At 34.5% G+C, this 24,236-nt stretch overlaps 1 protein-coding gene and 1 long non-coding RNA gene across 3 annotated transcripts; both read left to right on the forward strand.

The window, feature by feature from the left end:
- The first annotated feature begins 2,115 nt into the window (after positions 1-2,115).
- LOC146931553 (uncharacterized) lies at positions 2,116-11,740 on the forward strand. Of its 2 annotated transcripts, XR_015006757.1 has the most exons (3): positions 2,116-2,560; positions 10,358-10,470; positions 10,574-11,740. It is a non-coding gene; the product is annotated as an uncharacterized LOC146931553 (long non-coding RNA). The 2 variants fall into 2 exon arrangements; XR_015006758.1 differs by lacking the exon at positions 10,358-10,470.
- A 4,406-nt stretch (positions 11,741-16,146) lies between these two features.
- LOC146931554 (Major facilitator superfamily protein) lies at positions 16,147-23,408 on the forward strand. The gene is made up of 14 exons (XM_085703054.1): positions 16,147-16,218; positions 17,084-17,181; positions 18,363-18,441; positions 19,633-19,692; positions 19,836-19,902; positions 19,985-20,109; positions 20,930-21,031; positions 21,232-21,600; positions 21,691-21,738; positions 21,845-21,907; positions 22,190-22,270; positions 22,440-22,538; positions 22,698-22,835; positions 23,070-23,408. The coding sequence occupies exons 1-14, from the start codon at positions 16,174-16,176 to the stop codon at positions 23,199-23,201; spliced, it is 1,506 nt and encodes a 501-aa protein (XP_085559180.1). The 5' UTR covers positions 16,147-16,173; the 3' UTR covers positions 23,202-23,408.
- Positions 23,409-24,236: the final 828 nt, after the last annotated feature.

Consider the following 24,236-nt stretch of genomic DNA (forward strand, 5'->3'; position numbering starts at 1 on the left):
TATTGCAAGTGTTTGGATGCCTCGATGACCCATATGATATTTGAGCCTGAGTTTTGAAATTATTATGATGCCTCGATGACCCGAAAGGAATTGATGGATATTATTTGTCCCATAAATGTTACAAGATGTCCCATAAATTCATAATGTAGAGTTGGATGATATCTTTTATGACATGAATTGAATTCTTTACTGTGGATGGAAACGATGCATATTACTTTTTCCTCCTTAAATTTTATAAATGTTATGCCTAGGTGATTTTAAAGAAATCCACATTTTGTAAATGTTGAGATGCCTCGGTGATTTTACGATCTTGAGTGCAATTCTAGACTAGAATTGTCACTCAAATATGATATATGAGCCCGAGTTTTGAAATTATTATGATGCCTCGATGACCCGAAAAAAATTGACGGATATTATTTGTCCCATTAAATTTTGTAAATGTTGGATGTGATTTTAAAGAAATCTACATTTTGTAAATGTTGGGATGCCTCGGTGATTTTACGATCTTGAGTGCAATTCTAGACTAGAATTGTCACTCAAATATGATATATGAGCCTGAGTTTTGAAATTATTATGATACCTCGATGACCCGAAAAGAATTGACGGATATTATTTGTCCCATTAAATTTTGTTAATGTTGGGATGCCTCGGTAATTTTATGATCTTGAGTGTAATTCTAGACTATGAATTGTCACTCAGATATGATACATGAGCCTGAGTTTTGAAATTATTATGATGCGTCGATGACCCGAAAGGAATTGGTGGATATTATTTGTCCCATTAAATTTTGTAAATGTTGGGATGCCTAGGTGATTTTATGATCTTGAGTGCAATTCTAGACTATGAATTGTCACTCAAATATGTTATATGAGCCTCAGTTTTGAAAATATTATGATGCCTCGATGACCCGAAAAGAATGGACGGATATAATTTGTCCCATTAAAATTATGATGCCTCGATGACCCGAAAAGAATGGACGGATATAATTTGTCCCATTAAATTTTGTAAATGTTGGGATGCCTCGGTGATTTTACGATCTTGAGTGCAATTCTAGACACTATGAATCGTCACTCGTATATGATATATGAGCCTGAGTTTTGAAATTATTATGATGCCTCAATGACCCGAAAGGAATTGGTGGATATTATTTGTCCCGTTAAAATTTGTAAATGTTGGGATGCCTCGGTGATTTTAAAGAAAACAGTATTTTGTAAATGTTGAGATGCCTCATTGATTATATATGATCTTGAGTTGCAATTCTAGACTATGAATTGTCACTCATAGATGATATATGAGCCTGAGTTTTGAAATTATTATGATGCCTCGATGACCCGAAAGGAATTGATGGATATTATTTGTCCCATAAATGTTACAAGATGCCTAGAAGACCCTGAAGCAAACATTATGAACACTTTACCCAAAATGTAAAGGTTGGATGATGCCTTAAATGTGAAATTGTTATGAACTTTTATTCATTCATAATGCCTCTATGACCCGAAAAGAAATAATGGATATGATTTGTTTCATAAATGTTGCAAGCGTTTGGACGCTTCAATGACCCTAAAGGAAATATTTTGGACACTTTACTCATAGTGTAAAAATCGATGACCCTAATATGAATCTTTATTCATAATATAAGGGATGGATTCGTCGTGCTTTTATAACCCTGAATGCAATTATAGACTATCAATTGCCACTACGAGATGAAATGCAAGATGCCTTGATGATCCTAAATGAATCAATGGATATTATATGTTCCATAAATGTTGCAAGTGTGTGGATGCCTCGATGACCCTAAAGGAAACATTAAGAATACTTCCCTCACAATGTAAAAGTTGTATGATGCCTTAAATGTGATATTGTTATGAATTTTTATTCGTAATATAAGGGATGGATCCATTGTGTGCTTTTATGACCCTGAATGCAATTCTAAATTGTAAATTGCCACATTGAGATGGAATATAGGATGCCTCATTTGACCCTAAAAGGAACATCATGAACACGACAATCATAATTTAAAGTTTGATGAAGTCTTACATGGGAGGGATATTGATATGAATTTGTATTCATAATATAAAGCTGTGTATTTCATGTTTGTTTCCATGGTAGAATCACACATCTGTGCTGAAGTTTCATTTTGTAGCTTCTCATAAAACGTGGCATTGGGACGTGCACCCAGTTGTGGAAAAGTCAATCCAAACATACTAGTATTGGTTGTGTTTTTATGGCATCGAGTTCACTTTTAGACTGTGATTTGTCATTGTGTGCTATATGGGATGCCTCATTACTTCTCTGCATTCCTCTTCAGAGGTTATGATGTGTTTAAATAAGATGAAACACACATTGTTCGGTCCTTTCATCTTCTTTAAAACATGCAATTTAAAAAATTTGCAGTTTCACCTTCAATGTAACATTTATACCTTTCTTGCTTTTCATGTTTTAATTCTTGAATTTTTTAATAGTGGAATTGGTAGTACCAGAATGATTCAGCAAACTTTGCTTTTGTATGGAGACCCTTTTGGTACTGATGTTTTGAAAGACAATTTGTTTGTTAGTCAAGGTAATGAAATTTTCACAAATCCTTTTGGTTTTATAATATTTGATGCATGTTGTTAGGCTAGCTATTTTCACAAGAACTTTCAATCTTCTGCTTTATACAAATATAGACAAACCCTTCATATATGAGCGTAAATTTTGAAATGGTTAGGGTGCCTTGACAACCCTAAAGTAGAAATTTTTTGTGTCTGGGAGATGAAATATGAGACTTAATTTTGTGTCTCTCCAGATGCCTCGATGAACTGTAATGAATCAATGGATATTACTTGTTCTATGAATTTTGTAAGTGTTGGGATGTATCGATGACCCTATACAAAACTTCAGTCACACTTAACTCATAATGTAAAGGCTAGATAATGCCTTAAATGTGATATTGGTGTGGATTTTTTATTCATTACGTAAGGGATGGTACCTGTTGCACTTTTATGACTCTCAATGAAATTCTAAGACTGTTCTTTTTGAGCCTACAAGTCGGTCAGCATAGTATGAGGGACTTTATAGTTTAAGTGACTAGCCATCTAGTGTTAGTCTTGAGGGATAAATTATACTCTTAGCTTTTGGAGTCGAGGTATATTTAACAGACTCTATCGAAGGAGTTGATGAAGTTCTTCAAAAGTTCTTCAAAGGCATAAGTGATAATATTCAAAACGTTTTATAGTTATATGTTGCAACAATTTGAAAACCTTGCAATTTGGAGGTATTCTCATTATTCATAGATGATATATGAGCCTGAGTTTTGAAATTATTATAATGTTTCGATGACCCAAAAGGAATTGATGGATATTATTTGTCCCATAAATATTGCAAGTGTTTGGATGCCTCGATGACCAATATGATATTTGAGCCTGAGTTTTGAAATTATTATGATGCCTCGATGATCCAAAAGGAATTGATGGATATTATTTGTCCCATAAATGTTACAAGATGTCCCATAAATTCATAATGTAGAGTTGGATGATATCTTTTATGACATGAATTGAATTCTTTACTGTGATTGCCTCAATGAGTTGAAATCAATTTTGGTAATTTGAAAAGGATGATATAATCCTAAGTAATGGATGGAAACGATGCATATTACTTTTTCCTCCTTAAATTTAATAAATGTTATGCCTAGGTGATTTTAAAGAAATCCACATTTTGTAAATGTTGAGATGCCTCGGTGATTTTACGATCTTGAGTGCAATTCTAGACTAGAATTGTCACTCAAATATGATATATGAGCCTGCATTTTGAAATTGTTATGATGCCTCGATGACCCGAAAAGAATTGACGGATATTATTTGTCCCATTAAATTTTGTAAATGTTGGGATGCCTAGGTGATTTTATGATATTGAGTGCAATTCTAGACTATGAATTGTCGCTCAAATATGTTATATGAGCCTGAGTTTTGAAATTATTATGATGCCTCGATGATCCGTTTTATTTGTCCCATTAAATTTTGTAAATGTTGAGTGTAATTCTAGACACTATGAATCGTCACTCGTATATGATATATGAGCCTGAGTTTTGAAATTATTATGATGCCTCAATGACTCGAAATGAATTGGTGTTATTTGTCCCGTTAAATTTTGTAAATATTGGGATGCCTCGGTGATTTTAAAGAAAACTACATTTTGTAAATGTTGAGATGCCTCATTGATTATATATGATCTTGAGTGCAATTCTAGACTATGAATTGTCACTCATAGATGATATATGAGCCCGAGTTTTGAAATTATTATAATGCCTCGATGACGCGGAAGGAATTGATGGTTTTGTCCCATATATTGCAAGTATTTGGATGCCTCGATGACCCATATGATATTTGAGCCTGAGTTTTGAAATTATTATGATGCCTCGATGACCCGAAAGGAATTGATGGATATTATTTGTCCCATAAATGTTACAAGATGCCTAGAAGACCCTGAAGCAAACATTATGAACACTTTACCCAAAATGTAAAGGTTGGATGATGCCTTAAATGTGAAATTGTTATGAATTTTTATTCATTCATAATGCCTCTATGACCCGAAAAGAAATAATGGATATGATTTGTTTCATAAATGTTGCAAGCGTTTGGACGCCTCAATGACCCTAAAGGAAATATTTTGAACACTTTACTCATAGTGTAAAAATCGATGACCCTAATATGAATCTTTATTCATAATATAAGGGATGGATTCGTCGTGCTTTTATAACCCTGAATGCAATTATAGACTATCAATTGCCACTACCCGATGAAATGCAAGATGCCTTGATGATCCTAAATGAATCAATGGATATTATATGTTCCATAAATGTTGCAAGTGTGTGGATGCCTCGATGACCCTAAAGGAAACATTAAGAATACTTCCCTCACAATGTAAAAGTTGTATGATGCCTTAAATGTGATATTGTTATGAATTTTTATTCGTAATATAAGGGATGGATCCATTGTGTGCTTTTATGACCCTGAATGCAATTCTAAATTGTAAATTGCCACATTGAGATGGAATATATGATTCCTCATTTGACCCTAAAATGAACATCATGAACACGACAATCATAATTTAAAGTTTGATGATGTCTTACATGGGAGGGATATTGATATGAATTTGTATTCATAATATAAAGCTTTGTATTTCATGTTTGTTTCCATGGTAGAATCACACATCTGTGCTGAAGTTTCATTTTGTAGCTTCTCATAAAACGTGGCATTGGGACGTGCACCCAGTTGTGGAAAAGTCAATCCAAACATACTAGTATTCGTTGTGTTTTTATGGCATCGAGTTCACTTTTAGACTGTGATTTGTCATTGTGTGCTATATGGGATGCCTCATTACTTCTATGCATTCCTCTTCAGAGGTTATGATGTGTTTAAATAAGATGAAACACACATTGTTCGGTCCTTTCATCTTCTTTAAAACATGCAATTTAAAAAATTTGCAGTTTCACCTTTTTTTTTTTGAAATGGCAAAATATTATTAACCAACAAGCCCGTGCAAGACGCACTAATAAGCTTGGGTGGAGAAAAAAAAATACAAAGAAGGGGAAATCGGTTGCCATACAAACGTGGCTCGAACAAAAACCCCTTTAAAAAACTACCCAAATTCTACGGAGCAAAAACACAAAAGTAATGAAGCAGATGTATACAAGTGACAGACCACGAGCATACCCCTGCGTCAACACCGAGCAAAAGGAACCAACAAAAGGCACCAAAAACTGCCTCACAAACAACCAGCAGACAAATAACGCACTCCCTCCGCAGACAAACACACCACTCCACTGCTGCCACAAGCACCCAGCGCCGCACCAAACTAGCACAGCCAAGCCACACCACACCACCTTCAACATGGAACAGCCACACCAGCAGTGCCAAAGAAGAAAACTGGACTGAACAGCCAACAGAAACAACTGCCGTCAGAAAACCAGCAGAACTACAAACCACGGTACACAAACTCCTTTGACCAGCTTCCGTACCACCTGCGCAGCAAGAAACAACACACCAGAAACAACACAGGAGCACAAAAAAAAGATCACACCAGCAGCACCAAAAACACAACTAACAAGACAACACCCAAATGGAAACCAACCAACCACCCCTACCTTCTTCCTTCCCTACTAAGGCATAAAATAGGATCCCAACTCCACTCATAAAAAAGACAAACCGGTAATTGCGTCCTACTCAAAAACCACCTCCAAGATACCACTTTAATTTCCTCCACTATCTCCTCCACGAAAATACTTTTATGATTAAAGATGTTATCATTACGGGCTTTCCACAGAACCCAAATTGTTGCGATCCAAACCATCCACCGGCCCTTTTTCACATTCTTATTTCTTTCCCTACCCCCCAACATTCCCAATGGATAAAAAGATTAGGCGGGATAGGAAAAAATTGTTTAACCACGACATAAGATGCCACCAAACCGAAGAAGCCAAAGTACAATGAAGATAAAGATGGAGAGATGTTTCTTCCATCCTAGCGCAATGCACACATAAGATGGACCCGTCCGTAGTAGGCACATTTCGCAACGCAAGATTCACGTTAGTTGGAATACGATCAAGGATGGTCTTCCACACTAACGCCACCACCTTCGAAGGAGCCGGATTTTTCCAAAGAAGCTTGAACACCTTTTTTTCATCCTCCCTCCACCTATTGTCACTCAAAACCAATTCTTCCAATCTAGAATGCGTCGATTTGACCGTGAAAACTCCCGAATCTTCCAAACTCCACCTCCAAACATCCTTCTCCTCCGATCTCACCATCTCCTCCAAGTCCTCCTTGAGGCTTAAAAGAAGCTCCTCCTCCCACATAAAAAGATGCCTCCTCCATGTAAACCTCCACTCCCACCTAGTACCCGAAGGCACCCCCATTTCCCCTACCAATGCCTCCTTTTGATTTGAAACCGAATATAGCCTAGGATACTTTATCCGAAGACACTTCTCTCCTACCCACCTATCATTCCAAAAGCTAGTTGTCAAACCATTCCCTACTTTTCTTTCTACCACCAAGTTAAACCAATCTTGGCTACCAAAACCTCCTAGCTTCACCACATCCTTCCACCTTCAATGTAACATTTATACCTTTCTTGCTTTTCAGGTTTTAATTCTTGAATTTTTTTAATAGTGGAATTGGTAGTACCAGAATGATTTAGCAAACTTTGATTTTGTATGGAGACCCTTTTGGTACTGATGTTTGAAAGACAATTTGTTTGTTAGTCAAGGTAATGAAATTTTCACAAATCCTTATGGTTTTATAATATTTGATGCATGTTGTTAGGCTTTTCACAAGAACTTTCAATCTTCTGCTTTATACAAATATAGACAAACCCTTGACAACCCTAAAGTAGAAATTTTGAAATGGTTAGGGTGCCTTGACAACCTAAAGTAGAAATTTTGTGTCTGGGAGATGAAATATGAGACTTAATTTTGTGTCTCTCTAGATGCCTCGATGAACTGTAATGAATCAATGGATATTACTTGTTCTATGAATTTTGTAAGTGTTGGGGTGTATCGATGACCCTATACAAAACTTCAGTCACACTTAACACATAATGTAAAGGCTAGATAATGCCTTAAATGTGATATTGGTGTGGATTTTTATTCATTACGTAAGGGATGGTACCTGTTGCACTTTTATGACTCTCAATGAAATTCTAAGACTGTTCTTTTTGAGCCTACAAGTCGGTCAGCATAGTATGAGGGACTTTATAGTTTAAGTGACTAGCCATCTAGTGTTAGTCTTGAGGGATAAATTATTTTTTTTTTTTGGTGGAAAAAGAGGGCTAAAAGCCCCAAGCGAAAAAAAACTACAAAGTTACATGAATATTCCTAGGCATACAAGCCCCAGAAATATCATCAAAAAGGAGACTCGAAACCTCACTAGGAGGAGTCTCCATGACATGAATGTCAAAAGAATTTAAAGAGAAGCTAAAATTAGCAAGCCAATCAGCACTTCTATTTCCTTCCCGCCAAGTATGGTTGAATTGCACCTGCCAGTTTAACTTTAAAAGCTCTTGAATACGGCACATCAAGGTGGGTGCTTTGCCATTAATTTTGACGTTCCCTTTGATCATGTCAACCAAAGTTTTTGAATCACTTTCTACTTGAAGGCGATGAAATCCTAGTCTCCAAGCAAGCTGCATTCCCAAGAACATTCCCCACATTTCAGCAGTGAGAGCATCACAAGTGCCTATTTTGCGACAGTACCCTTTAAGCCATCTACCATCTGAATTCCTTAAGAGACCACCACAACCGGCTAGACCCAAAGTATCTTTGTAGGATCCGTCACAGTTAAGTTTAATCCACCCCTCTTCAGGCCTTGTCCAACCAATGAAAATGGTGTCGTAATTGCGAAGGTTCAAAGGATGGTTGGTGTAGTTGTCTATATCTTCCACCATCTTGAAAATAGTGAAGGTAGGATTTGTCGGACGCTGAAAATCATCTTCAAAAATAGCTTTGTTCCTCCACATCCACATGTACCAACACGTGACCATAAAAATTGATGTCCACTTCTTACTTTGAGCGCCAAACAGCTTATGATTAATATTCTTGAAGATCCAGTCCCTGCAATTAAAAGAAAAAAAGTTAGTGATTTGATTTGAAGGTACTAACATATTCCATGTCTGGGTTGCAATGGGGCAATCCCGCAAAACATGAAGAATAGTTTCATTGTCCCTCTGACACCCAGGGCATACAGGAGACACTCCTACACCCCATTTGCTTCTCCGAAAGTTAGTGAGCAAACGCTCATGGGCTGCCATCCACATAAAAGTTTGGATTCTGTGAGGGCCTTTCCAACTCCACAAGGCCTTCCAATCACCCTCTATTGGTTGAACTGTACTACTCTTGAGGGATAAATTATACTCTTAGCTTTTGGAGTCGAGATATATTTGACAAACTCTATCGAAGGAGTTGATGAAGTTCTTCAAAAGTTCTTCAAAGGCATAAGTGATAATATTCAAAACGTTTTATAGTTATATGTTGCAACAATTTGAAAATCTTGCAATTTGGAGGTATTCTCATTATTCATATTTCCTGATTCCAAATTTTGATTGAGAGTTGTTAAGTTCATGCAAAATGTGGTATAGGCATCTCAAAGTCTAAGTATATAAAAGAAATTGAGATACATTTCAAAGGAAGAAAGTAATAAATTGAGTTAATTCTCTATTAAGAAGGGGGGGGGGGGTTTATTTTGTGGATTAGTTGTTTTATGTACAAGAAACGTTGGATTAGTTTGTGCAAGGAAATAAAGTGATTTTGGATAAGATATAATATGAATTTCATGGGTTGAAGTGTAATAAACATTTAGCTTAAACTTGTTTGGTTATAGAATAAATTGATATTAAAGCTTGTAGAATGAATATATTTAATGATGATTAGCAGAGGAGGATCTCATGTACGCCGTGAATAATAGTAAGGCAACAGGATTTGAGACTATAATTCGATAGTTTTGTATATGTTTTGAGATCGACAGAAGTCTTAGCGAATGATTCATTTTCTATATGAGTGCTAGCGGCGAGAATAAGTAGTCTAGTTTTAGAAAAATAAGTTTGGAAAACTTCAAGGTGGAAGTTAAAGAATTCAAACTTGTAATTTATTAACTCTTGATATCTATTCATTGTGTTGAGTGTTGGGTTAGATATTGAAAACTTCATAGACATTTGGAATACAAATGTTAATTTTCTATCATGCTCTTATTACCCTTAATAAAATTCAATTTGAAACTAAACTCGGGATGGCTGCACTTTTATGAACTCAGATGCAATTTTAAGGAATGTAAACCCTCTAAGGTTGAGGGACTCTAAACAAGAGCAATATATTGTATATAGATGCATATTAGTTATATGTGATGAACTTGAGAATTGGAACCCAGTCCAAATGGAAAAGAGATCGTGAAAAGAGCTTGCATGTTAGGACACAATATGATAAGGTGTTTAATTAGAATATTCCTATTACTTAGGCACTCTAATAATTACTTAATCACCTTCTCATATTGGGTCCCAACACTTCAGCTATAAAGTCATGCAGTGTTAATTTGTCAATTTCATTGTATCTTATATGCATGGAGTAGTGTGCCTGTGGATTCCATGAGAATTAGTGACTGTAATTCCCCTTGGCCCTTACCTTTAACTTTATGATAGGAATGATGCATAAGGATGAAATAACTGTTTTATCAATAGTAAATGTGTAGAAACTTTTGTTGATGTAATTATTTTATGATAAAATGTGAGATGCGGAAGCTCTTTGAAAAAACAGTAAATTTAACTTTTGAGTTTAAATACTTTGGTTGTAAACTTGAGATCTATATTTTTGGCTAATGCACCCATTTTGTACTAGGTTCAGTAAGCTGTAATGCACATATTTGAATTAAAAAGTGTTTCAAAAGCTCAGATATGTGGTGGCTCACACGTGTAAAATGTTCACAATCTTAGATTTTGCTGCAGTGGGTGGTAATCATCTTGGTTGATTATTTTTGCAAGAATCATTATGCGTTGGTTTAATTCTACTACTCTCTAACCATTTTTTGTATTCCTTGCTCACACATGTATACAGAATCAAGAGGAGGATTCTTGTTTGTGGCGGTCATGCTAGGACAACATTGGAAGGAAGTTCTCTTTTCTTTTCCTTTCAATTTCAAGTTTAGAAAATGGCACGGAGGAAGAAATTGAATAAACAAACTTAAGGGACCGAACTTTGAAGGATAAATATGCATAAAGTTAAAAAGAAAAGATTTAAGGATCCTATGCACAAAGTTAAAAAGAAAAGATTTAAGGATCCTATGCTATTAAATTTGGTTTTATATATGTACTTTGGTATGTGAGATGTTGTTTGCATGCTGCATAGTGGGGTCTGTGCATGACTTCATTTTCTGTTTGAAATGACTAAATTCAAATATGATGGATAACATGGGAATTTACATGCTTTGTTTTTGTGTTTCAAAGATTTTGTTCTGCTCTGCAAAGTATGTTGGAATGTGATAATTTTGGCTAGAAAAAAATTGTGGCTTAGGGATGAGAATGGCTACAAAAGTCAATATTACTATGCTTGGAAACCTAGTGTGGGAACCACAAACTACTTACTGTCAGGTGAAAGATTTCAGGTTCCATAGTTTGGAACTTCGTTACTAAGGCCAAGATTATTCTCAGAGGATTCCGGTGGGAGTTAGTGATCTTTGATTTTGGTATAATTGATTGGATAAAGTTTATCCCTCTTAGTTGCCAAGTTCCATTGTTGACATCCATGATGTTGAAGTTCACAGTCAAGGATTTGATTGAAGATAATGCGCTCACTCTGCAGTCCTTGCTCCCAATTTTTTCTCTAATGCTATAAAAGATTAGCAAAATGGTATGCAACTATATTTGAATTCTAAAGTCACTGATGTTGTCATTTGGCTGGAAAATGTTAATGGAACCTACACAAATGAAGCTTGAGATGCCAAAATTTCTCATTTGGTTAGCATGCCATGATGATGTCCCCACTTGTGGTCTCTGTCAAATTTGCCGGGAAGAGGAATCATTTCCTTTGCGTGGACGGTTATTGTATTGTTAATTTGTTATTATCTGTATCATTTTTTTTTGAAGTAACGTGTATCATAAGAATGACATTTTTCCAGGAGTTAATTTAGTTTCATTATTTGATTGCATTCTCTATTTTCCCCGGCTATTTATAACCTCATGTATTTGGTATCATATCAGGGAAAGATAAATTGTTCTCACATAAGATTTGGTTATGATCTAAATTTATCAAATAGCTTCCCGTTTGATGAGGCATTTTGGTAGGTAACCATGGGAAATTGTTATTTCAAAATGCAGATTGCAAATGGATACAAACCTTTGCAATACTATTAATGACTTTTTTATTTATTTATTAGAAGGACTTAAATTCGTTTTGTCCTCTAAATATCACGATTGTATGGCTTTAGTCCCGTTTTTTTCTTTTTCGGGTGATTTTAGTCTCTAAACTTTCCCCTTTCCAATTCGGTAATCTCCCGTTATTCCCAAACTTACAATGTATAAGTGTAACTTCTCATTAAAATTAGAATAAAATAATCACATTATATGAAATGGCTACTTAATATCGTCATTTGTCCTCGTGAGCTTAGCTCAGTTGGTAATCAATGCATAATATATGCAAGGTACTGGGTTCAAATCCCAACTATTAAAAAAAAAATACCGTCACTTATATCCTTATTGGCGTCAGAAAGTTTGGTAAGGAGTGTTTGCTAGATTTCACAAAAACGCAATCTAATTAGAATTGTCCCTCTCCTTAGTCCTATACCCATTCTCTATCCAAAAGGTTGATGCCTTTTAAGTTTGAGTAATGATATTTTGACATCCATTTGATGACAACTTTGTTGACAACCTTGTTTTTCTCACTTCTTATTGGTTAAAAACAATGGAGAGAGAAAAAGGAAGAGAGAGGATAACAACATCATGTGAGTATGAGAGAGAAAGTTGTCCAAAAGTTGTCAAAAAGTGGTTGTCAAAATATCATTTCTTTTAGAAAAGAGAAATGATATTTTGACAACCATTTTTCAGAGGAGATTAGTTGTTAAAGAAGATTAGTTGACTATGATCTTGAATTTGGGATTTATTTATTTATTGTGCTCAACAATAAAGCAAGTGAATGTTAAGTGGGTGGCATAGAGGAGAGAGATGGATGGGTGAGTGAGTGAGGTTGAAGATAAAGTGAGAAAAAATATGATGTGGACATACTATAATATGATCAATGTTTCTCTTAGATCTAATGGTTTAAAATAGTTTTTCCATGGTGGGAAACTCTTTCCTTCACTTGTTTCCTCCAACTACCATAATCCTTTTTTTTTGGAACTACCATAATCCTTGTCAAACTCACAAATCCAAACCAATTGCCCTCTCTTATTAGGCTTAAATGCACTTTTGGCCCCCTATGTTTCAAATAGTTGCGATTTTAGCTCCCTAAGAAAAAATGGATATTTTGACCCCCTATGTTTTTGCCCTCTTTTGATTTGTTGATTTTGACCAGTCAACGCCCATGTGTCAGGTCACTTAGCTGAGGTGGAATACATGTGTGTAATTATTATTTAAAAATTAAAAGAAAATTATTTTTGCAATTAAAAAAAATAAAAAAAGGATGGCAAAAATAGAGAAAGCACGTGACCCTATTTCTCTTCTTCTCCAACGGTACTTCCTCTTTCTCAACGATAGGATATTAGGGTTTAAAAACCCCCAAATCATATCACTCTCCATTCCGATCTCCTTCATCAATTCTTCTTCTCTTAATCGAATTTCTGTTTCAATTCGTGTTCATATCCCCCTTTCTTCTCCTGTTTTCGTGAGTTGCATCATCCCTCTCTCTTAATCTTGAGTTTCTACTTGGGTTTTTTTCCAGGAATCCGAAAATGGCTGATTGTTCATCTTCGTCACTGTCTGGTGCGACACAGAAGCAAAGAGGTAACATGGTTTGCTATTGTGGTGTTGATTCACCATTGGTGACTGCTTGGACAGATGAAAACCCAGGGAGGAGATTCTATGGATGTGGGAGATATTTTCAGAGGAGGAAATGCAAGTTTTTTAGGTGGTTTGATCCTGAAGTCCCAGATCAACAGAAGAAAATCATCAGAGGATTGCTGAAGAAAAACGATGCTTTGAGGAAGAAAGAGAGAACTCATGTGAATATCATTGTCATTTTAAGGGTATTGTTGTTGCTAAGTTTTGGCTTCACCTATTCCATCTTCATTGGCTTCACCTACCACTTCAACATCAATTTCATACCTACAGTCAAGTCCATCAACATTTGGTGTTTCTACATAGAAGTCAGCTCTGCTCTCACCCTTGAACTCATTTATAAACCTAATGGTATCTCTATCATTTTCTACCAACTTCAGACCATCCCTGAACTCTTTGCCTGGTGTAACATACCACAACTTGTACCCACCATTTACACCAATTTCTCTCACCGTTTTCTTCAAGTCAATGAGATTAATCTCATCTAGGTCCTAACTCTTATCAGACTCGTACACCTCACCTTTTTTGTAAGCCATCACAGGGTCAGAAATAAAATATCCTTTATGGTGAAATCTAATCTTCAATGAGTGGTCAACAACAACCCTAACACAAATAACAATTACATTTTGATTAAAAAACTGCTAAAAAGACAGTAAAATACATATACATCCATAAATACAGTATTCAATAGCTCCACCAACCATTTGTTATTCATAAATATGTCACATGGATCCAAAATAGTAAAGGTTCCAGAATATTATACAAACAAGACAATAAAATACAAAAAAGACACTTACTTTGAGACATTTGAGACATTGTCAGGAATATTCTCAGGGACCATGTGATTTTTGCTTCCAGAACCTCCATCACCCTTCTTCTTCTGCACGCTAGCATCTTTCTTCGTCTTCTTCGACGGACCTTTGCCAACCCACTTCATCTTCGTAAAAAAACCGAACGAACCTTGCTAATTCTGGAAAACGAACGAGCCTTGCGAAAATAACGACGGAACAGAGCGATTCGAGCAATAAAATGGGTGAAACGGACGGATTTGAGTTGATTTTCAGTTTTCGAAGTGATGAACGATTTTGGGAAGATAGGGGGTTGAAACCCTAGATCTGAGAATGTTAACAATGGAATGGAGGAGGTCACGTGATGTTTCTATATATTCCATCCTTTTTTTATTTTTTTTAATTGCAAAAATAATTTTCTTTTAATTTTTAAATAATAATTACACACATGTATGTCACCTCAGCTAAGTGACTTGACACATGACGTTGACTGGTCAAAATCAGCAAATCAAAAGAGGGCCAAAACATAGGGGGTCAAAATATCCATTTTTTTCCTTATGAAGCTAAAATCGCAACTATTTGAAACATAGGGAGCCAAAAGTGCATTTAAGCCTTTTTATTACTCTAAAAAAGACTCCAATTTAATTTCCTACCTAAAAAAAAGGACTCCAATTTAATTTAATTTTTATTTGAAGTGTTTGTGTATTTTTATTATATATTGCCATATTTTCATCAACCAACAGTTTCAAACTTCAAAGCAGAAATGACGTCTGATCCTGAACAACCCCCACATTCCTCTTTTTCACAGGTTCTCATTTTCTTTGTTCTAGGTTCTCATTTTCTTTGTTCTAGAACAACTTGTTTAACATGTATCCTCAATCTGAACTAGAAAAACTAGTTGAACTGCTTCATTTGGGGTTTAGTGTAGTCATTCATATACTGACAGCTTGACATATACTGAATTTCCATTTTATATTGAGAGTGTCCTCTGGAATAATATAATTCGAATTATCAATTTTTTTTAGGGAATAAGGTGCATGTTTTTTTTTAGGGAATAAGGTCCATGTTTTCTCTTTTGACAAAAAGGTCTAATGGTTACGATTAAAAAAAGAATTATGAGGTCTATCTTAGAAGTTAGACCACCATAATATTTTTTTAACAAGAGACCACTATAATGTTGTTCCATTTTAAACATTAAACATTAAAATTAACAGTTAACGAAAATAGATCTATTTAAGTGACGAAAGCACAATTAAAGGATCTAAACGTAAAAATATTTAGTTATGGGACCAAAATAAAAATCATAAAAACTATATTTTAATAAAACAAATACAGTTTTTTTCTCAACCCACATTAAAATGATTTCCAATCATCACCATTATATTTTATTCTAAGTCCTCATTTTAAGTCTATTGATAAAACAATATTCACATTAATCTTTATAAACAAAAAGTTTCCATATGCAAAGTAAGAATATCTCATATATTAAAATCTGTTTTAAACATCATATATTAAAATCTATCTTATATTAAAAATTGTTTTATCACTATTAAGGGAAATTACATAAACCTTACCAAACTTCTTCTCCTCAAACAAGGAGGATTACTCTAAAAAAAAATGCTTGCGTTGAAGTTGAATACCATTAATACGTGTCTAGATGCTTATCCATGTGGTGGTTACCTCGAACTACCACTCATCAATCTTCATCACAAATCCAAACCAATTGCTCTTTTTTTATTCCTCTAATTAATAATAAATAATGACCCCTATTTAATTTTAATTTTAATTTTATTTTTAACTGTATATTTATATTTATTTATTATATATTGCCACCTTTTATTTTTATTCAACCAACATTTTTTCGAACTTCAAAGCAAAAATGGCGTCTGATCCCGAACAACCCCCACTTTCCTCTTTCTCACAGGTTCACCTCTTCATTCTTTGTTCTACAACAACTTGTTTAACATGTTTCCTCAATTTGAGTTTTATATATCTTGTAGCACTTGCACTCTTTGAATTGGTTGGTTTCTGAGAAAGAAAGAAAAAAAACTGTATTGGGAGGGAATGGAACTGTTGAAATTATGAAAGCTTAAAAGGGGTTGGAATTTTGCTTGAAAACGGTAATGGGTAATCTTAAAAATATGAACTTGTTGCAGCTAAAATGAGCTCAATCAAAACTAGTTGAACCGCTTCATTTGGGGTTTAGTAACTTGGCATATACTGAATTTCCATTTTATGTTGAGAGTGTCCACTGGAATAACATAATTCAAATTATCAATTTTTTTGCATGCCTATTTATCAATGAAATTAGAGATTATGTGTTTAGCTTTTAGCGCCAACACTTCTGATTAAAGATCTGTTTTTTGTCCGACACTGAGACATGTAGTTACATTTAATCACTAGAGACAGCAGAAAACCTGTAAAAACTATAAGAGAAATTATTAAGAAAAAAAACTATAAATTAATGAGCTGGATTGAAATATGATATTTGATTGAAAATTATGGTGTCGTTTGATCCTTGTAGCTGATCTCACTTAGTGAGATAAGACTTTGTTGTATTTTGTGTCTATATGTCGGTATGTCTGTTTCTGTGCTTCATATTTATTTGTTTGGTTTTGTGCTTTGCTCTTTTGGGGAAGAATTGAAACTAGAATAAGCTGAATGATCACAAGTAGATAGACAATATCATTCATGCATCATGTTGTTTTAGTGCTAACTAAACTACTTTGTTGTTATCTTTTGGTATTTATTCACTTTTATAACATTTGAAATACATTGATTTTCATTAGGAAGGAAAGTCATCCACTGAGGTTACAAGTGCAAGGGAGCCTCTGCTTAATGGAATTCATGGCCCTCAAGACTATTCCCTCTCTGCTGCAATTCTTCCGTGAGTGTTATTACCTTTTGACTCCTGTGTTACTTTTTTACTCGTTGCTTGCAAAATTTATCATCCATATTTATTTCTGTTAAAACAAATATATACAATAGATGTTAGCTGCATAAAGAATAAACTTACTAGCTATGGTAGAGGACTATAACTTCTGTTAGTGGTCCTGTGCTGAGGACTTTAATTTCTCAGTGTGGTGTTATGTTGATCATGTTTTCTGGGTGGAGAAACGTGTTAGCCATGAAGGATAGAGGATGGGTGATGTGCTTTGCTTTGTCATGGGGAAGGAATCAATTGTTCTTTGTTTTTACATCACCTATTCATGTCTCTTGGTCTCTGTTTGGTTCATGGAACTTTGTGCCGTGGAAATATTTAACTAGTCATATAGACTAAGATAACCATGTTTGGTTTGTTACTTGATTTCCATGAAATGATAATATTTTGTTCTTCTAAAAACTAATGCGGCGGTGGTGAGGATCAGTAGTAACAATGAATTTGATCCTATCAGTGAGCATTTCATTCCATCATTTTGAAGATATTTAGTTCCAATGGAGTTCAATGTTCCTTTCAATCGTTTTTTTTCCTTCAAGAAATCACTTGGTGCCAGATGCCATATGCCACCTTCAGCTTTTAGCTATCCTGTTGCAACTTAATATCTTATCAAAATGATAAAAGTAGCTTGTGTCGGATGCTGTTGTCGTGGCAAGTGTGAGGTGAGTTAAAAGTCCCACATTGCTTGGTAAAATGGAGGTTGAGCACTTGATAACTAAGAGGACCCATGAACCGAATACCTTAAGGTTTTGTGGTAAGATATGGTGTCCAACTCACTTGTGTGGTTGCTCTTGGCCTAATGTGGATGATCCCTTGGGCTCACCCCATGACCCAACAACTGTATGTTGATTAAATATTTATCTTGTAAAATTTTCCTTCTTTTAGATTTCTTCCTTTTCTTTCTGCTTGACATTGATGAAACAATTTAACAACCAAACTGAAGAAAATTGGCATCATTTCATGTTCAGTATCCATCCTTGATTTTCTGATAGCAAGTCTTTAATTAACTGTGCGATCCTCACTTCTTTAAAAAGAAAATATGTGATACTCTTTCCTAGTGAAAAGACGATGAAATATAAAATAGGAGCTCTGCTTGTAGACTTACCTAAAACATGTTTAAAAAATCTCAGATTTCTCTTCCCAGCTTTTGGTGGTCTACTATTTGGATATGATATTGGTGCCACATCTAGTGCAACAATTTCCATTCAGGTAAACCATTCTACTCTACTTTTGATACCGCTTCAATATTTTCATTTGGTGGTGTAGCACCTGTAATAATTTCCAGAACTTTAGAGATTCCGATTTTTCTGCTGTACTGTTGCTAGTTACATTTTAAATGCCAGAAGTATGATCTCATAGTATATTAGCTTTTCCATGCTTTATTTGTAAGGTGTTCCATATACTTCAATATAATATGACCATGATCATTACTTGTATTAATTCATGCATTGCATTGCATCACCTGAATCCATGTCAGAGGCACCCGGTAACGTAATTTCAGTCTTAACAGTTACATGATCTCTTTGTTGAGTTTTTACGGTGTCTATATTGGTAAGACACTTTTTCCCCCATTAGAAGTTGTGGGTAGATCTCCAAGTGTAAAAGCAGTACAACAGGTCATCTTGGAACATATGATGGAGAAAAGGGATATGAATCCAGTTTTTGTTATGAATGATTTGTTGGGAAACACAACAAATTTCGCTCTCTATGTAATTTCCAGTATCCTGTATTTTCTTATTTGCCATCTCTTATTGGTGTCATTCTTGTTGCTCATTTTAGTCAACACAGAAATGGACATTTGTTCTGGTATTTCCCAACAAATAGTATATGAGCTTGGCCTAAGGAACCATAGCAATAAGTGATGGAACTTGGAAATGGAAATTTGAGAAATGAGAGTTGTGAATTTGTGATAGAGAGAATAACAAGAGTTTCTATTATTGATCAATCCAGAATTAAAGAGTTAACCTTTTCTCGAAGGTTTTTCCCTTTACGCCAGAACTTATTTATTTCTCAAAAATAATCGCCCTATGTACATTTTGTTGTATATCCTTTTCTCCTAACTAATCCCTCAAAACCCCTCCTAACTTCTTGTTGTCTCGTAGTGTGCATTCTCCATATTCTCTTCTCCCTCTCATTATTTCATCCACGACTTTACTAACAGGGTAGTCTTTTTCATTGCGTGATAGAACTGGCTAATGATTGCCTTGTGTTTATTGAAGTAAAATGTACAATGCATTCATATTAGTAGTATAATACATAGAAATGTGGATTTTTATGCTGAGGCCTTTTTGTGTCACTTTGACTGATTATAATGTAACACTAAGCAGTTTCTTTCAAAGCTGTTATTTTGTTGTATGTTTAGTGGTTTGCTCGTGTACTTATAATTTCCCTTATTTGCAGTCACCATCACTAAGTGGAATAACTTGGTATGACTTAGACGCTGTTGAAATTGGACTTCTTGTAAGTTTAAATTAAATTCTTGGTTTGTTCTTTACTTGGTCATATCGTCTTTTTGTCATTCTTATGAATCATTTGTTAATTGTTGCAATTGTATGTTGATCTTGAATATGAGTTCACACATTGATGCTTGATGTCTTTTGCAGACTAGCGGATCATTATATGGTGCCTTAATAGGCTCTGTGTTGGCCTTCAATATTGCTGATTTCTTAGGTAATTTTGCATTTTTATTAGTTATCATTTTAGATATAGTATCCTTCCCAGGTGAAGCTGACATGACAAATTGTATTTTAAGGGAGAAGAAGAGAGCTGCTTGTAGCTGCATTGATGTATCTTGTTGGAGCCCTCATAACAGCATTCGCTCCTAATTTTCCTTTATTGGTGATTGGGAGATTGGTATTTGGCATAGGAATTGGACTGGTATGCTCTTTTTTATGCTGGACTCTTAGTCTTATTGGAATAGGCAACAAACCATGAAATTATTATATGGAAACTGCTGCTGGGAGATCATCTGAGATATTTTATGTGCTCAAGATATAATAAATAATTAGTATAATATGAAATATTTTCTAGATATTCCAACAATTAAGAAGAAACGTTTATTGCTTCATGTGTAAAACAGCAGTTGTAGTATATTTTACAAGAAGAACATATAGTCCTTTGTATTTGTACTTACACATTCTCAACTGATTTTTATCAACGGTCTAGACAATAATAATCATTCCACTGAAACTTTATATCTACGTTGCATGGATACGGGTACAGTACCGGTACCGGGTACGTACAATATATATTTTTGTTTTTGAAGAAGCAAAATAGGGTATGATATTTTTATAAAAACTTAGGTACGAGTACATATACAAAGAAATGTATTTCATAAGTATTAATTTTAACAAAAGAATATACAAGAGTATTTCATAATTTATTACACCCCAAATCAAAATAGACGTAGGAAATAATCAAGAAAAATAAGACAGAAAAAGGATATAAACGTAACAGGAGTCTGATACGGGTACAACATGAGTTTTGGAGAAGCCTTATGTCAACTCTAAGATTTAATGTGATATGACATGCGTGCTTGTAGGCTCCGTTAATGTTGCAATCGAGAATAGTTTCAACAATTTTTTTTGGAAAAATGAGTTATTCTGCATGTATATGTATTGTTAGTTAATGAATATGTGTAGAGATAAGATTTAAATAATGTGTTGTATGTTTTATGTGTTCATTCCATCTCTTTTAGGCAATGCATGCTGCTCCAATGTACATTGCAGAGACAGCTCCAACGCCAATACGTGGACAACTAGTCTCTTTGAAAGAGTTCTTTATAGTAATCGGAATTGTTGTAAGTTCTCGAACTTTTCTGGTTGAACCTTGAATTTTCATGTCTGTTCTATAAATGCAGAAAAGCAATCAAATATTTAATTTTTCCTTCTACTCCTTCATGTAAAGCTTCTTCAATGATAATCTTCTATTATCAAATTACCTTCTGTTCTGAGCTTCCAGGTGTTACTAAAAATGGCCATATGTTGCGTATGTGTGCAGGCCGGGTATGGACTAGGTAGCTTGTTGGTAGACACTGTTGCTGGATGGCGGTATATGTTTGGAATTAGTAGTCCTGTTGCAGTAATAATGGGATTTGGAATGTGGTGGCTTCCAGCTTCTCCAAGGTGGATACTTTTACGTGCTATACAGAAAAAGGGGGATCTTCAGACTTTGAAAGACACTGCAATTCGTAGTTTGTGCCAGCTTCAAGGTCCTACATTTCATGATTCTGCTTCTCAGCAAGTAGATGAGATTATGGCAGAGTTTTCTTATTTAGGTGAAGAAAATGATGTTACCTTAGGGGAAATGTTTCGTGGAAAATGTCGGAAGGCCCTTGTGATAAGTGCAGGATTGGTCTTGTTTCAACAGGTATTGTAATTGCTCAAGTGAAATAGTGATAATTATAAGAGTTTCCAACACTTCAGTATATTTAATACTATAACATGCAAACTGTGACAGATCACGGGGCAACCAAGTGTTCTCTACTACGCCGCATCAATCCTACAGGTGTTATGTTAATTTTAATCAAGGAATAGTATAGCAAATTCGTGTTATCAATTACATATCACCATGGAATGTAATAACACTATTATTATCCAATTAAATTTGGTAGAGTGCAGGATTCTCCTTAGCAGCTGATGCTACCCGGGTCTCTATTCTCCTTGGTGTATTTAAGGTAGATTTCATTTTTATCATATTCTTAATAATTAACATGTGAATTCATGTTATAATATAGTTGTACTATCATAGTTTTGTCAGTTTCGTTAACATCACATGTATGTCAAGGTTTTCTATTATGTACAAAATTAGATTTCACTATGAAGGAATTCTTCAGGGGTAGATTTAGCTTGCCAAGTTATAAATTTAGCTTGCCTTGTTAATAACGCAGTAAGTTATTTAATTTTCCATCTACATGATGTGATCATATCAATGATATTTCCTTCTGTTTTTGTTGTAGTTGATTATGACTGGAGTGGCTGTTGTCGTTGTTGACAGACTTGGAAGGAGACCTTTACTACTTGGCGGAGTTTCAGGAATAGTAAGTTCCTTTCTATCTCCTTTCTATTTCCTGAGAAAGAAACATTTTTAGTTAGTTCTGTGTGCCGCTTCAACTTAGATAATTATATAAGAGGAATAAATGCGACATGAAAATTTCCAGTTGTCGATGAAGTTCAAATTATAAGAACATGTGGTTATTTGTGTGGCAGGTAATCTCATTATTCTTACTGGGTTCGTATTACATATTCTTGGATAATGCAGCAGTTCTTGCTGTAGTTGGTTTGCTGCTCTATGTTGGTTGTTATCAGGTGAAAAAGCTTTTTTTTTTTCTTTTTCTTTTTCCATTCATGTCATGATTTATATTATCTGATATGTTGTTTTCACCTAGATAAGGAATTTCATTTTCTCCACTTTTTATCATAATTCCTACATCCATGCTTACACCATTTAGTGATTTTATTTTTCAGATTTCCTTTGGTCCGATGGGTTGGCTTATGATAGCAGAGATTTTTCCCTTACGCTTGAGAGGCAAAGGACTTAGTATAGCAGTTCTCGTCAATTTTGCGGCAAATGCCCTGGTTACATTTGCCTTTTCCCCACTGAAGGTAACGAAATTGTGAAAAGGAAACCATATATTTTAAAAATCTATCATCTTCAATCACATGATATTTCACAAATATTTAATCTTACAACATCAAATATATTGGCAATATTTGTTCATTTGAATTGGTATTCAATTGAATGTATTGAACATCATTTTAAACTTGCTTTTCAGTGAATCCGTTGACTTCATTGAAATTGTTTGTCTGACTTTGATGTTTTTTCCCTCTACTTTACAGGATTTACTGGGAGCAGGAATTTTGTTTTACATATTTTCTGCAATAGCTGTGGCATCTCTTGTATTCATATACTTCATTGTACCAGAAACCAAGGGGCTTACACTAGAGGAAATTGAAGCAAAATGCCTGTAATCTGTCACCTTGTTACCTCTATAAATGTGTTTATAGTACTCTTTTGTAACTTGTATTGAATCCAATATATCTGTAATGTTATATATAATTAATTATTAATTATAAACATTAAGTAATAATGAATTTAGGTTTACTTGTTTTTGTTGTCTGTTTACTACGGGATTGGATCATGGATCACCTATATGAGAAACAATTTTTCTGTCTCAATTATGTGTATTTCAGCTCTTCATGTTTTCAATCCACACTTATTTTATATTTATTAGCTCTCCAATCCTTCTTTTTCCTTTCCCCTTTGGTCTTGAAAAACCAACTTATAAAGGAAAGTAAAATACACGTTGAAGCTACCATTTCTAACAAAACATTCATATTGTTTAGGATTTGGATTCTCTATTGCAGCATCCTCTAAACTCAAAGATTCACTTATTATACGCAACTTAAAATAACATTTGCTGCAAACCATTAAAGTTCTTTCATGGCTTTATCATATTCCTAACCATTATAATTAGGAACTGTATAATCCAGGATTTTTAGATTCTTGTTGGCTGAATCGGTGGTCATGGAAGTGGCCAAGGCCTATTTAACTAGAAAGTGAAAATGCTTATTGTTCTTTCTTTCTATGTAGGGTAGATTTACATGTAAAGTGGGATGATATATGTATGAAACCTGTCTCCCAACTTTATTAGCTGCCACATAGGATTCAGACTCTTTTGTCTCCTCTCTTTCCCTTGAAAAAAATTCAACTTTTTTACCGTCTTTAAGAAAAAACCAGTTCTATGGTACACAGATTATTGAAGTGTTGTGCTGTGCTAAAATGATAAATGATAAAACTTTTTTTGGAGTATACTGGAACACTATTTTACTTATGCACCATAAAATTAATATTTATAAAATGTTACATAAAAAAAAATGAAAGGGTCTACACATTTTACTCTCTAATTTATAAGTGTAGTTAAACTTTCCACCCAATTTATTAAATTGAGCACTGAACAACTATAGTTTTAAGAGATAAACTGTATTTGTCAAAATTTAAACAAA

The sequence above is a fragment of the Medicago sativa genome, chromosome 4, assembly GCF_051527215.1.
Source record: "Medicago sativa cultivar Bolivia chromosome 4, Bolivia_mono, whole genome shotgun sequence".
NCBI classification, from domain to species: domain Eukaryota; kingdom Viridiplantae; phylum Streptophyta; class Magnoliopsida; order Fabales; family Fabaceae; genus Medicago; species Medicago sativa.

Excerpts from the sequence above, each read along its gene's own strand:
- LOC146931554 (XM_085703054.1), top strand. The coding sequence starts at position 16,174 with ATGGCGTCTGATCCCGAACAACCCCCACTTTCCTCTTTCTCACAG. Across the intron at positions 22,271-22,439 it reads TTGGCGGAGTTTCAGGAATA|GTAATCTCATTATTCTTACT; the intron begins GTAAGTTCCTTT and ends TTTGTGTGGCAG. Across the intron at positions 22,836-23,069 it reads TTGCCTTTTCCCCACTGAAG|GATTTACTGGGAGCAGGAAT; the intron begins GTAACGAAATTG and ends TCTACTTTACAG.